Below are 13,060 nucleotides of genomic sequence, written 5' to 3'. Positions count from 1 at the left end.
CGGCGCGCCTCTTCGGCCGCTGCCTGTTCGCTTCGTCTCCCTTCGTTGCTTCACCTCCCGCCGCAGCCTCTTCACGTCCTTCTCCTGTGCCTATATAAGAGAGGTCGCTCCTCTCCAAAGAGACACAACAGAAGATCCCCTTCCTCTCGCCACAAAGTTCCTGAGCACTGCGGTGCTGCTACGATCTTCCCCATCCCGGCTTGCGGCGTGCACCGCAGGTCGGGACAGTAGGCCTCCGAAACCGCACCTTTTGAGTCCTGTACGGGAGAAGGGTGATAAGGTTTTTGGGGAGCGCTCAGCGCGACTACTGGCCGCTTCATCACAGACGATCCGGTCGCCGACGACTTCTTCCCCGACGTCCACGACCTCCTCGACGACATGGCAGGCGAGGACACCGACCCCAAGTCCAGCGCTTCTGCTGCTGCTGTCCCTTACGTGTTCTTGTCTTTCCTGTTAAAGGTTCTGCCGCAGTTTCTTGTTCTAGTCCTTGCCCTACACATGTTAGGTTCTACTTCATATATGCTACTTGCTATACTGTCTGCTTTAGATATGATAGGCTACGGTTCATATATGCAGAAGCTATTTACCTTCTCTCTGTCAGAATGCATGACTTGTTTTATCTCTTCTATATTAGTCATGCTTTATCTAGTATTTCTGTTAATAAAATCATTTGGTAAATTGCTCATATTTCCATCAATCCAAAAACCTTATTATAGGCAATTTACCCCAAGTGGTTTTGCTGCTTCCATGAGACCTCGTATGTTTGAGGGTATCCACTATAAGAGGTGGCGCGTGAGAGCAGTCTTATGGTTTCAAACCATGAGTTGCTATGACGCCACTCTCGGCAAACCTGAAGGAGAGCTTGATGCTCAACAGGCACAAGCTTTTCAGAAAATGGATACTCTGTTTAAGGTTGCTCTCTTGAGTGTTCTTGGTGGGAACATAGTTGATGCTTATGCGTCAATTGATAATGGAAAAGATATGTGGGATGCACTCGAGGCCAAGTTTGGGGTCTCGGATGCTGGCACTGAGCTGTACATCATGGAGCAATTCTATGATTACAGGATGACTGAAGAGCGCTCCGTGGTTGAGCAAGCTCATGAGATACAGTCATTTGCTAGAGAACTTGAGCACTTCAGTTGTATGCTACCGGACAAGTTTGTTGCCGGAGGTATCATCACTAAGCTTCCTCCTTCGTGGAGGAACTTTGCTACCTTACTAAAGCATAAGAGGCAGGAGTTTTCTGTTCCGGATCTCATTGGCACTCTTGATGTGGAAGAAAAGGCGAGAGCAAAGGACACACGTGCTCGAGGTATTGAGGGAGGATCTAGTGCCAATGTGGTACAGAAGCAGAACTTCCAGCCCCACAAGTTCAAGAACAAGGGCAAGTTTGATGGTAAAGCAAAGTTTGATGGGAAGAACAAGGCTGTGCAACACACGAACTTCAAGAAGAAGAATGGCAAGAAGAAAGGTGCTTGTCATGTGTGTGGGGATCCTGATCATTGGGCTCCTAGTTGCCCTAATCGCTATGACAAGCGTAATCCTGGGAAAGGCGGCAAGACCGCTAATGTTGTCATTGGAGACACTGACATGAAGGATGCTGGGTATGGTATATTTCCCACTATTCTTTCAGTATGTCATTCTCCTGACTGGTTGATTGACACGGGTGCTAATGTGCATGTATGCGGTGATATTTCCATGTTTTCGTCTTATCAGACCGCAGGGACTTCAACCGTGCTGATGGGCAACGGTTCAAGTGCTTCTGTTCATGGTGTTGGCACGGTCGATCTGAAGTTTACTTCGGGGAAGATCGTGCGGCTAAAGAACGTGCATTATGTCCCCTCCGTCAATAAAAATCTTGTTAGCGGATCTCTTCTGTGTAGAGATGGCTACAAGCTTGTCTTTGAGTCGAATAAATTTGTAATATCCAAGTATGGAACCTTTGTTGGTAAAGGCTATGAGTTAGGAGGCTTGTTTCGTTTATCCTTATCAGACGTTTGCAATAAAGTTGTTAATCATATTTGCAACAATAGTGAATCCGATGTGTGGCATTCACGTCTTTGTCATGTTAACTTTGGTTGCATGTCGCGACTAGCGAAGTTGAACTTAATCCCTAGTTTCACCACCGTCAAGGGATCTAAGTGTCAAGTGTGTGTGCAAGCTAAGCAACCTCGTAAGTCTCACACGACTGCGGAAATAAGAAATCTTGCACCACTAGAGCTCATACATTCAGATCTATGTGAAATGAATGGTGTGTTGACAAAAGGTGGAAAGAAATATTTCATGACATTAATTAATGACTCCACTAGATACTGCCGTGTGTATCTTCTGAAATCTAAGGATGAGGCTTTGAACTTTTTCAAGATCTACAAAGCTGAAGTGGAAAACCAACTTGATCGAAAAATCAAGAGGCTTAGGTCCGACCGTGGTGGAGAGTATTTTTCCAATGAGTTTGATGATTTTTGTGCGGAACATGGTATAATCCATGAGAGGACTCCTCCCTACTCACCTCAGTCAAATGGGGTGGCCGAAAGAAAGAACCGTACTCTAACTGATTTGGTTAACGCCATGTTAGATACATCGGGTCTCTCCAAGGCATGGTGGGGGGAGGCGATATTGACAGCATGTCATGTCCTGAACCGAGTCCCCACAAAGAACAAAGAGATAACTCCATTCAAGGAATGGGAGAAGAAAAGGTTAAAACTCTCTTATCTACGAACATGGGGTTGTTTGGCGAAAGTCAATGCTCCAATTTCAAAGAAGCGGAAGCTTGGACCAAAGACTGTGGATTGTGTTTTCCTGGGATATGCTTTTCATAGCATTGGCTATAGATTCTTGGTTGTAAAATCTGAGGTACCTGACATGCATGTCGATACGATCATGGAAGTCGAATGATGCGACTTTCTTTGAAGATATCTTTCCCATGAAGGATATGGCTACCTCATCTAATCAGGAGATGCCTAGTTCATCGAATCAGGAACCAGTTACAATTACCGAACCCACAATTTTGATGGAACACTTTGAAAGTCCTGTGGAGGAGAACAATGAAGTTCCTATTAGGAGCAAGAGACAGAGGACTGCAAATTCCTTTGGTGATGATTTTCTTGTGTACCTCATAGATGACACTCCCAGTTCTATTTCAGAGGCCTATGCATCTAAAGATGCTGACTACTGGAAGGAAGCGGTTCGTAGCGAGATGGATTCCATCTTGGAAAATGAAACTTCGTCCTTATGGGTGCAAACCTATAGGATGCAAATGGGTATTCAAGAAGAAGCTTAGGCCTGATGGTACTATTGAAAAGTACAAGACTCGGCTCGTGGCTAAGGGTTATACCCAAAAGGAAGGTGAAGACTTCTTTGATACTTACTCACCTGTGGCTCGACTGACCACTATTCGGGTTCTACTTTCGCTAGCTGCCTCGCATGGTCTTCTTGTTCATCAAATGGATGTTAAGACTGCTTTCCTAAATGGAGAGTTGGACGAGGAAATTTATATGGAACAACCAGATGGGTTTGTACTAGATGGTCAGGAAGGGAAAGTGTGCAAGTTGCTGAAGTCCTTGTACGGACTTAAGCAAGCACCCAAACAGTGGCATGAGAAGTTTGAAAGAACTTTAACGGCTGCAGGCTTTGTTGTGAACTAAGCTGACAAATGTGTGTACTATCGCCATGGTGGGGGCGAGGGAGTTATCCTGTGCTTGTATGTTGATGACATACTGATTTTCGGAACCAACCTGAATGTTATTAAGGAGGTCAAGGATTTCCTATCTCGTTGTTTTGAGATGAAGGATTTAGGAGTGGCTGATGTCATTCTGAACATCAAGTTGTTGAGAGACGATGATGGTGGGATTACATTGCTTCAATCTCACTATGTGGAAAAGATCTTGAGTCGCTTTGGCTATAGTGACTGCAAGCCCTCTCCAACACCATATGATGCTAGTGTGTTGCTTCGAAAGAATCGAAGAATTGCTAGAGACCAATTGAAGTATTCTCAGATTATTGGCTCGCTTATGTACTTAGCCAGTGCTACAAGACCTGGCATCTCTTTTGTTGTCAGCAAACTGAGTCGGTTTGTTTCAAAACCAGGAGATGTGCATTGGAAAGCTCTAGAAAGAGTTTTGCGTTATTTGAAAGGCACTGCAAACTATGGAATTCACTACACCGGGCATCCAAAGGTGCTTGAAGGGTATGGTGACTCAAACTGGATCTCAGATGCTGATGAGATAAAGGCCACGAGCGGTTATGTATTCACTCATGGAGGTGGTGCTGTTTCTTGGAAGTCTTGCAAGCAGACCATCTTAATGAGGTCAACAATGGAAGCAGAACTCATAGCACTAGATACAGCTACGGTTGAAGCAGATTGGCTTCGCCGGCTCTTGAATGACTTACCGGTTGTTGAGAAATCTGTACCGGGTGTCCTTATGAACTGCGACAACCAAACTGTGATCACGAAAGTGAGCAGTTCAAAGGATAACATGAAGTCATCAAGACACGTTCAGAGAAGGTTAAAGTCTGTCAGAAAAATGAAAAACTCCGGAGTTATTGCATTGGATTATATCCAAACGTCTAAAAATCTGGCAGATCCTTTTACTAAGGGTCTATCACGTAATGTGATAGATAATGCATCGAGGGATATGGGTATGAGACCCATAATATGAGTTGTTCACAGTGGTAACATATTCTTTGTGATCGGAGATCCCGTGAATTAGATGTGGAAGACAAGCTGTTGGTCAACTGAGAGGAGAGTATCCTTACTATTCACAATACCACTCCATGAAGATGCAATACTCTCCTTATCTGCATGGCAGGTTGATGTATATCTTAATGTGTTCTAAGTGGCTTATTTAAGCAGAGATGTTATCCTGCAGAATATCTTTTGAAGAACACACCTATATGAGTCTGATTGTCAAACATCGCAATCTATGAGAGTAGGGTTCTCTCTAGTAAACTCATGAAAGGTCACGGAGTATGACGCATAAGCTCCACTCGCGGGGAAGACCCACGGTAGCCACGTATCGGTCAAGGCTTTATCTGAAGCTAGATTCGCAGAAAACTTGCAGTTCAAGGCCCAGTCCACTGTTCAAGTTGCTTACTAGTGTAGCATAAAGTTCTAGGTGGAAGTTCAACTTAACAGTCTCCACTGTAGTACCGGTATATAAAACAGTGTTTTGGAACCAAAGGCAAATTTTTGTGTGCCTCTGGGATCTGGTGGGGGATTGCTGGAATTTTGTCTATTTTGGGCCTAGCCCAATAGCAGTTTCAGAAATTCCTAATAAATCCTAGAGGCCCACGCAGCTCATTTGTGCAAGGCAAGAGGTGGAACAAAAGTTTAGTCCCACATTGCTAGTTTAGAGGGAGTTGGACCTCTTTATAAGGGGGGTTCTTTCCCCCCATGTATGAGCATGAGAACAAGAGGGACATCCACGCGCGCTCCTCCTCCGCCGCCCGCCACGCCTCGTCACGACGCGCCGCGCCGCGCCGCGCCGCGGGTTGTGGGAATGAGCCGAGCCGATGTCTAAATTTTTGCCACGCACGACGGGTATACGAAAGGTCACGTCGGAGTTGAAACGTTTTTCTGTAGTGGACACTGAATTCGAACGGCGCACCTTTTCGGCCGCTGCCTGTTCGCTTCGTCTCCCTTTGTTACTTCACCTCCCGCCGCAGCCTCTTCGCGTCCTTCTCCTGTGCCTATATAAGAGAGGTCGCTCCTCTCCAGAGAGACACACCAGAAGATCCCCTTCCTCTCGCCACAAAGTTCCTGAGCACTGCGCTACTGCTACGATCTTCCCCATCCCGGCTTGCGGCGTGCACCGCAGGTCGGGACAGTAGGCCTCCGAAACCGCACCTTTTGAGTCCTGTACGGGAGAAGGGTGATAAGGTTTTTGGGGAGCGCTCAGCGCGACTACTGGCTGCTTCATCACGGACGATCCGGTCGCCGACGACTACTTCCCCGATGACGACTTCTTCCCCGACGTCCACGACCTCCTCGACGACATGGCAGGCGAGGACACCGACCCCAAGTCCAGCGCTTCTGCTGCTGCTGTCTCATACGTGTTCTTGTCTTTTCTGTTAAAGGTTCTGCCGCAGTTCCTTGTTCTAGTCCTTGTCCTACACATGTTAGGTTCTACTTCATATATGCTACTTGCTATACTGTCTGCTTTAGATATGATAGGCTACGGTTCATATATGCAGAAGCTATTTACCTTCTCTCTGTCAGAACGCATGACTTGTTTTATCTCTTCTATATTAGTCATGCTTTATCTAGTATTTCTGTTAATAAAATCATTTGGTAAATTGCTCATATTTCCATCATTTACAGGTTTGATCCTTCTGATCTACAAGTTCCTTCATCGGCGATGGTTGCTACTCTGCTGCGCTGGTCCTATGGGGCTTTAGCACGGCGACTTACCGACTGTCAGCCACATAAATACATATACTACCACAACTTGCCACCGTACACGTCACATACACACAACACCACACACGCGTACACGTACACGTTCCATGAAAAAATCCATGCAAAGAAACTAACACAACACACGCGCGACATGCACAAAAATTTCCATGCAGAAAAAAGGTACACACAAAGCACACGTCCACAGCATACACATACGAGCGGCATACATGGCCTACGTGTCATTGAGACAAAATATGATGGTGACCACTTTCGGAGGCTTTGTAAAATTATAGCAAGTGGTCTCTCCACTTTGCAAATATATAAAGTCTGGGTGCAAGTACAACAAGCTTTGTAAAAAAATGGTGGGGGACCACTTATACAAAGGCTCTTAGAGAAGGTTTTTTGGCCAAGATTGCTAAAATAGCAATTGGGTGCAAATATACAAAAGCGTTGAAGATGCTCTTACAAGCTAAATTCAGAGGCGAGCAACCATGGGATTTCCGATCATGCCCCCACATCCGAGGGGGCGGTCTTGACGTCTTGTGGCACCATGTGAGCGATGGTGGGCACCTATGGGCACACGGGCTAAGTATGAAGTTTTTAGTAGTAGCTGCCAACTGAGGTTCCGGTGGGGGCACCATCGTGGAAGAAGAAGAGCGGGCCAGAAGGGGTCTTTGAATTTCGACCCGCCGGACAGGGCGACGATGATGGCCACCAGACTCTCGCCTCGCTCCTTCACCCACAAACTAGATAGAGAAAATTTTCCTTCCCAGGTTAAACATAGGCCCCTTGCATTTCCATTGATCGGTCGAGGAAATAAACAAGAAACAAGGGAAACAAGTTAGGCTACTTGGTTTGTTTTCAAGTTCCAAAAGTCCATATCACCCAGCAGAAAAACTGCCGGTGAACTCCTCACGTTACACAGCCAGGAAAGAAACGATGGGCATGACTATGACATTGTCCTCCTAGTGGCTGCATTACTCCGGAATAATGGAGCCGGAATACTACATAACCTCATCAACACGTACGCGTGCATGCATGCGTGCACAGGGTTTCTCTCCATTAATAAGGAACAGTATCTCGATACAAAGTCCACGGTGGAGCATGTCCATATTTGTTCCTTCATTTTCATTATTTTGAGAACGGCGGCTATATGCAAGTTGTCTGAATTTGCAATTTGGGTAGGTTGATTTCGTGGGAGAAAAAAGAAGGAACCGCGGTCCAGAAAGGTGTTGAAAGGAGTGGATTCAGGGATGGTGAAAGGTGAAGCAAGAAGAAAGAAAAACATCATGTTGGATCTCAATCCATCGGTCCAGAAAGCTAACTTACCCAAAATAAAATTCCTGACGACTTAGTCCCTACTTTGAGATCGGTATTTGTTCCTTCATGTCACTGGTCGTCAATTAACTCTAGTATTTACGTGTACTATACATTCATGCATGCAGAGGAAGACACATCACACATGCTAAAGGTTGTAATGAGACATCGTATCACTTTGAACTTTAGTTACAACAGCTGCCATGAGAAAGATCTTGCAAGTTGAAACACAACGAACTAAGAAATCAAAGTTGGAAGTGGACAGATCAACAAGAATCCATGTGCCAATTAGAAACTAGTACTAATGCAATAATAATTTTCAAGCATGCAGCTGGAGAACAAAATCTCCCTGATTTTGACTACGTCGTGAAACTGTTTGCGAATCGCAGCATAATTTATTCTAGTATGGCATCTATTGTAAAATAATACAACTATGGCTGCATTGATACTGCTCCTGGCAGATTTGATCCCAGCTTGATATTCTATCAGTCAATATTAAAACAGCAATTTGGCCGAAATGAACTCATTAAAGGAATGCTCCAAGCTATAAATATTCATATGGTACTACTAAATTGAAGGTGTACACAGTTGTTGGATTTGGTCGACTTGCAATTATGCAAACACAATGATTGATTAGCAGCTACGCACATAGTTGCAGTTTCTTGTGATGATTAGCCCGATCTCTTAGCTCACCCACCCACCCTGTGTGCATGCATGAGTCTAAAATGATAGTGATCTCAAGTCAAGTGTGATGGCCACTCATATGCACTAGCTAGCCGGTTTCTGCTGTATTGGTCAATGGCGCCGTGATGGAATCAGAATCATGAAGCACGCACAGTTGGCATCGCATATATATTATATATAGCCATATGTATGTGCCTACAAATAGATAATTCTAAATACGACGTGCCTGTCATGATAATAATGTTGTCTTATATGATTATATCTAATCTCGCTGCAAAAAACTGGCTTAAATGAACTTAGCAAGGCAGTTGGAGAACAGATATCCATGATCGATTATACCAAATCATCATTTCAAACAATTTGATGACGACCAAATCATCATTTGAAGCAGTTTGCTAATGACCGATGGTTTGATTTTTTTCACTGAATAAGAAATATCAAACCCAAACTCGCACAGAAGTGTGTGTCAGCAATAGTTGCACATGTTGGGCCATTGCAAGGATGGCAGCAGAACACAACATCGCAACATTTTAAATCACAAGAGAGGCCCTCCATTTGAAAATTAGAAACTCAGGAGAAGTTTAGTCAAAAACCTCCCATATCATCTACTATTGCGTGTAATCAATGTGCCAATTAGAGATTATATAATTGTCCAATAATAAGTATATATCTAACATGCAGTTATGCAAAATTCGGTGATGAATTGGAAGCCGTACATTGATGCAGTTTGTTGTGATGATTATGCTTTTTTACCACTATCTTGGGTTACGCCCCCTAGGCACCACACCCCCCACAGGCGAAGTGTTGAAAAGGCATCGCATGTGCGCTGTGACGAAGGCACATATATTTAGTCCCTAGGTAGTCTATGGATCTGGTTGTAAATTTTATTACCTCTGGTATTCTTTGTATTGTCATGATTGAAGATGAATATATTGAAAGTTTCTCACAGAAAAAAGTTAAAAAGACAAGCATGGGGCAGCTGAATCAGTTTCGGAGAAAAAAAAGATGAACAAATTTGTCAAAGCCGAGAATAAAGATGGGATGAGGACAAAACAAATCCCCATCCCATCTTTGTTTCCTTAGAAATGAGTATTTGGGCAGGTCTCCCTTAGTTGATTGTAAGAGGAAAGCATTGAGCATTTTCAGGATGATGATAAATTTGAAGATATCCAAGATTAATAGAAGGGTAAATATGGTGGCGCACGAGATTGCAAAGTTCACTTTTGACAATAGGTCTGATGGTGTGATTCTTAGTGTTCCGCCCTGTGTGTCTAAAGTTGTAAAGGATGGTTGTATGACTGTTTTTTAATTAATTAATATATGTGAGTGGTTTAAAAATATGGGATGGGGAGGAAGGACGGAAAAAGAAGCGTAAGACAATGCCATGCAAATTATGCAATGCACACAACACACTTGATAAGTGGATTCGCAAAAGCAAAAAAAAACACACGCTTGATAAGTGTCTCCAAATTCAATAGAGAAACATCAACAATGGCCGACGCAAGGCATCTCCAAATTCCTAAAAACCCTCCGGCCGGCCGGGATATACCTATGATGAGACATTAGAGATTAGACTAGCTGCCGATAGCTCACCCTCACACTCATATAGTCCATGCATGAGTACAATGACAATGATAGGGTCTCAACTCTCAAGTGTGTACCTCTATGTATAGCCCACTAAAATACTTGATAATATGCACTAGCAACTTGCTAGTGTGGTTAACGGCCGCCAGTCATGGTGGAAGCACACACCATTTCTCTCGGCGGAGCTTCGGCGACGACGACAGTGAAGAAGAGCTTGCGATGAGGCGATCTTTGTACATTTTCCTTCTTTGGGGAGGGGGGGGGGGGGGGGGGGGGGTCCTTTCTACTGTTATGTCCCTTTCTGCGTTTCTTCTCGGTGCATGCAGCGGAACACGCACACAATATCTGTAGTGTACGGTGTATATGCATGCAGCAGCATCGACCTCCCCGGCAGCCGGCCGGTGGCGTGTAGGCCGGCTCCGACGAACCATGGTCACCACGATCCTGGATGGATGGAGCGTGCTTGTCATCTGAGCTCCTACTACTCCTCCTCGCCGTCTCCGGAGGCGGAGCAGGAGGCGCCGCCGCAGGTGCTTGCGGCGACGTCGGTGACGCGCAGTCCAGTGTCGTAGACCGCGCCGGCCTGCCACTCCGCGGGGAGCACTACACCTTCGGCTCGAAGCCACTTGCCGCCGGAGCCGGCGGTCACGACGAGCCGGAGCCTCAACGGGCCGGCCGGCGTGCGGGACGTGCGCCACACGCCCGGCGACCCCTCGCGCTGCGTCATGTACTGCCATGTGGTCAGCGACGGCGCGGCGGTACTCTGGGTCGTGGCAGTGGCACCAGGAATTTCCGCCCGCGCCACCTCGACGGCGACGATGTCGGTCTGGCCGCCCTGGTAGAGGAACCTGACGGCGAGGTGGCCCTTGTCCCTGCTGCTCGTCTCCTCCACCCTCACCGCAAGGTTTTTGCTTTTATAAGCGCAAGGTATCCTCCTGAAGTCGACGTCGACGGCCGGCTGACCATCGGCACCAGCAGTAGTCAAGGCGGCGAAGGCGTCCTTGGTAAGCATGAACCGCTCGCCCCCGCCTGTGCTGTTCGTCTCCGGCACGTCGGCGACGACGACGACCTTGACGCCGTCCTTCGCGCACGCGCTCCGGCCCCTGCACCTCAGCTGGTAGCAGGCGCCGCAGGCCTGGCCTTGGCGGAAAAAGCCGGTGTTGACGGCCGCAATGTGGAAGCTCCCGTCAGCAAGCTCAGCTGCCGCTGCCGGGCCACCGTACCCGCACGCGGCTCCGGTGATGGTGGCATCGGGAGGCAGGAGGGAGGCGGTGGACCACCGAGGGCACCAGTCGCAGCGGTGCGAGGGACTAGCAGAGTAGCAGGCCACTGGGGACACCAAGACGAGGAAAAGTAGAAGGTGGGCAAATGCGACGGCGGTGGCCATGGTGGAAAATGGAGAATGGAGAAGATAGCTAGCTATGGAAAGCAAGGTGCAAGGTGCTTAATTAGTCTCGTCCGATTAGGACATGGATACACGATATATAGATGGCTGGATGGATGTGCCTGTCGCTGCACGAAAGCTGGCCCGCCATTTTATTTTGACTAGTACGTATAACCAACCGTGTACGTGCAAATTGTATGGCTCTCAATCGTGTCCATGATATCTTTTTTCTTTTCTTTGATGGAGTGTCCATGGTGTCTGAAAACTATAAAAATATGACATACTATGCTCAAGAAAAATGATTGCAATTTCATGTTAAATTGCACTAGATTTTAATATCACATAATTACATTGTAAGTATATTTTGTCCAAAACCATTGGATATACGATTTCTTTGAAAGTTCAGCAGCTACGCCTAAGCACCCCAATGTTGATCCACATATTTGCTCCAGCATCTGTCCATGGACTGGGACAGTCCTTGGATACGGATTCATCAAGCATTGTCCTCATACATTTCAAACACCTTTTCAACTAACCAGACAAAATTTGCAAACACGGCATATTTTCATATAAACCGGAAGAGATTCATGCAAACAGGGAGATTTTTCATTATATTTCGAACATTAAAAAAGAAAGAGTGTTCCAGCATCCTACGACAGTGGTCGTCGTCGTCCACTTCCTTTATATTCTGCATCAGCGACAGCGTCCTCCATCTGCCGTCTTCATGAATGATGGAGGGGTTCAAGACCCGTGAAGTGGAGGTGTGGTCTCCGGTGGAGAAGAGTAGAACATGGGAGACGGACAGGCCCACTTGGGACACAACACCCTGCCGCCTCGCATGCCCTACTCATTCTCAAAGGAGTCTGCGACCTGTCCGTTGCTGACGCCGGTGGACGTGATTTCGACGATGGACGTGGAAGGTCCGTCACTGTCCACCTGCCACGTGCGACCCCGAAAGATGGACGGCGACGGGTACACACAGCTGTCGACTGTGTCCGGCTGCCCCGAAATTTCGTTGCGAGCGGCGCGCACAACCTCGTAGAGCACATGCTGCTCCGCTATGAAATTCGAGTGAGCCGTGGCAATGGTGGCCATGGCCACCTCGCTTACGTGCTCACCATAGATTTGGCCCTCCGCCATCCGGTGCTGCTCAAGGAGGAACCGGTTGTACCTTTGCTCCTCGTGCGTCTATTGGAACGCCGCATAGGAGCTAGCGCAGGCTGCTCCTCCTCCGCCATGGCAGCATCTTAGTGCACCTGCACCTGCTCCATGGTCAGGCCGGCAAGCACCTGCGCCGTGTCGCCGGAGCACATGGGGTCGTCGCCGAGCTGGCCGGCATGCCCTACTCGTTCCCAGGTGGCTCCAAGGGCGGCCACCTCATGCTTTATCTCCGGCGACAGACTATACCACGGAACGTGACTGCTCGCGGTCATAGTCGATGTGGAGAAAAGGAGGGCGTGTACTGGTGCGGAGTTAGCCGGGTGTGGCCGCCTTTAAATAGCGGATTCTGATGAGGCCAAGTGTCTGGGTGCGTCAATGCGCGGCGGTGGAGTTGGTTCCTTGATCAGCGAGCCTGCTTAATGACAGCATACAGACGGACGGGCGTGGTAGATATCCATCCCGCCCTGTATAACATACGTCTCTCCGGCATTGAACAGACGCAGACACCGAGGACGCGGCGCGGTCGATGCTCT

The 13,060-nt window shown here is 47.2% G+C and overlaps 1 protein-coding gene across 1 annotated transcript; it reads right to left on the bottom strand.

Annotated features, from left to right (window-relative positions):
- Window positions 1–9,868: 9,868 nt before the first annotated feature.
- LOC125522063 (expansin-like A4) lies at window positions 9,869–11,566 on the bottom strand. Its single transcript, XM_048687134.2, has one exon. It carries the CDS (start codon window positions 11,367–11,369, stop codon window positions 10,464–10,466), a length of 906 nt encoding a protein of 301 aa, XP_048543091.1. The 5' UTR covers window positions 11,370–11,566; the 3' UTR covers window positions 9,869–10,463.
- Window positions 11,567–13,060: the final 1,494 nt, after the last annotated feature.

The sequence above is a fragment of the Triticum urartu genome, chromosome 7A (genome assembly GCF_056163025.1).
Source record: "Triticum urartu cultivar PI428250 chromosome 7A, HENAU_Tu73, whole genome shotgun sequence".
Classification (NCBI taxonomy): domain Eukaryota; kingdom Viridiplantae; phylum Streptophyta; class Magnoliopsida; order Poales; family Poaceae; genus Triticum; species Triticum urartu.
The sequence above is the reverse complement of the archived record's forward strand: the minus strand, read 5'-3'. Positions and strand labels throughout refer to the sequence as shown.

Coding starts and splice junctions, on each gene's coding strand:
- LOC125522063 (XM_048687134.2), bottom strand. CDS start 11,369: ATGGCCACCGCCGTCGCATTTGCCCACCTTCTACTTTTCCTCGTCTTG.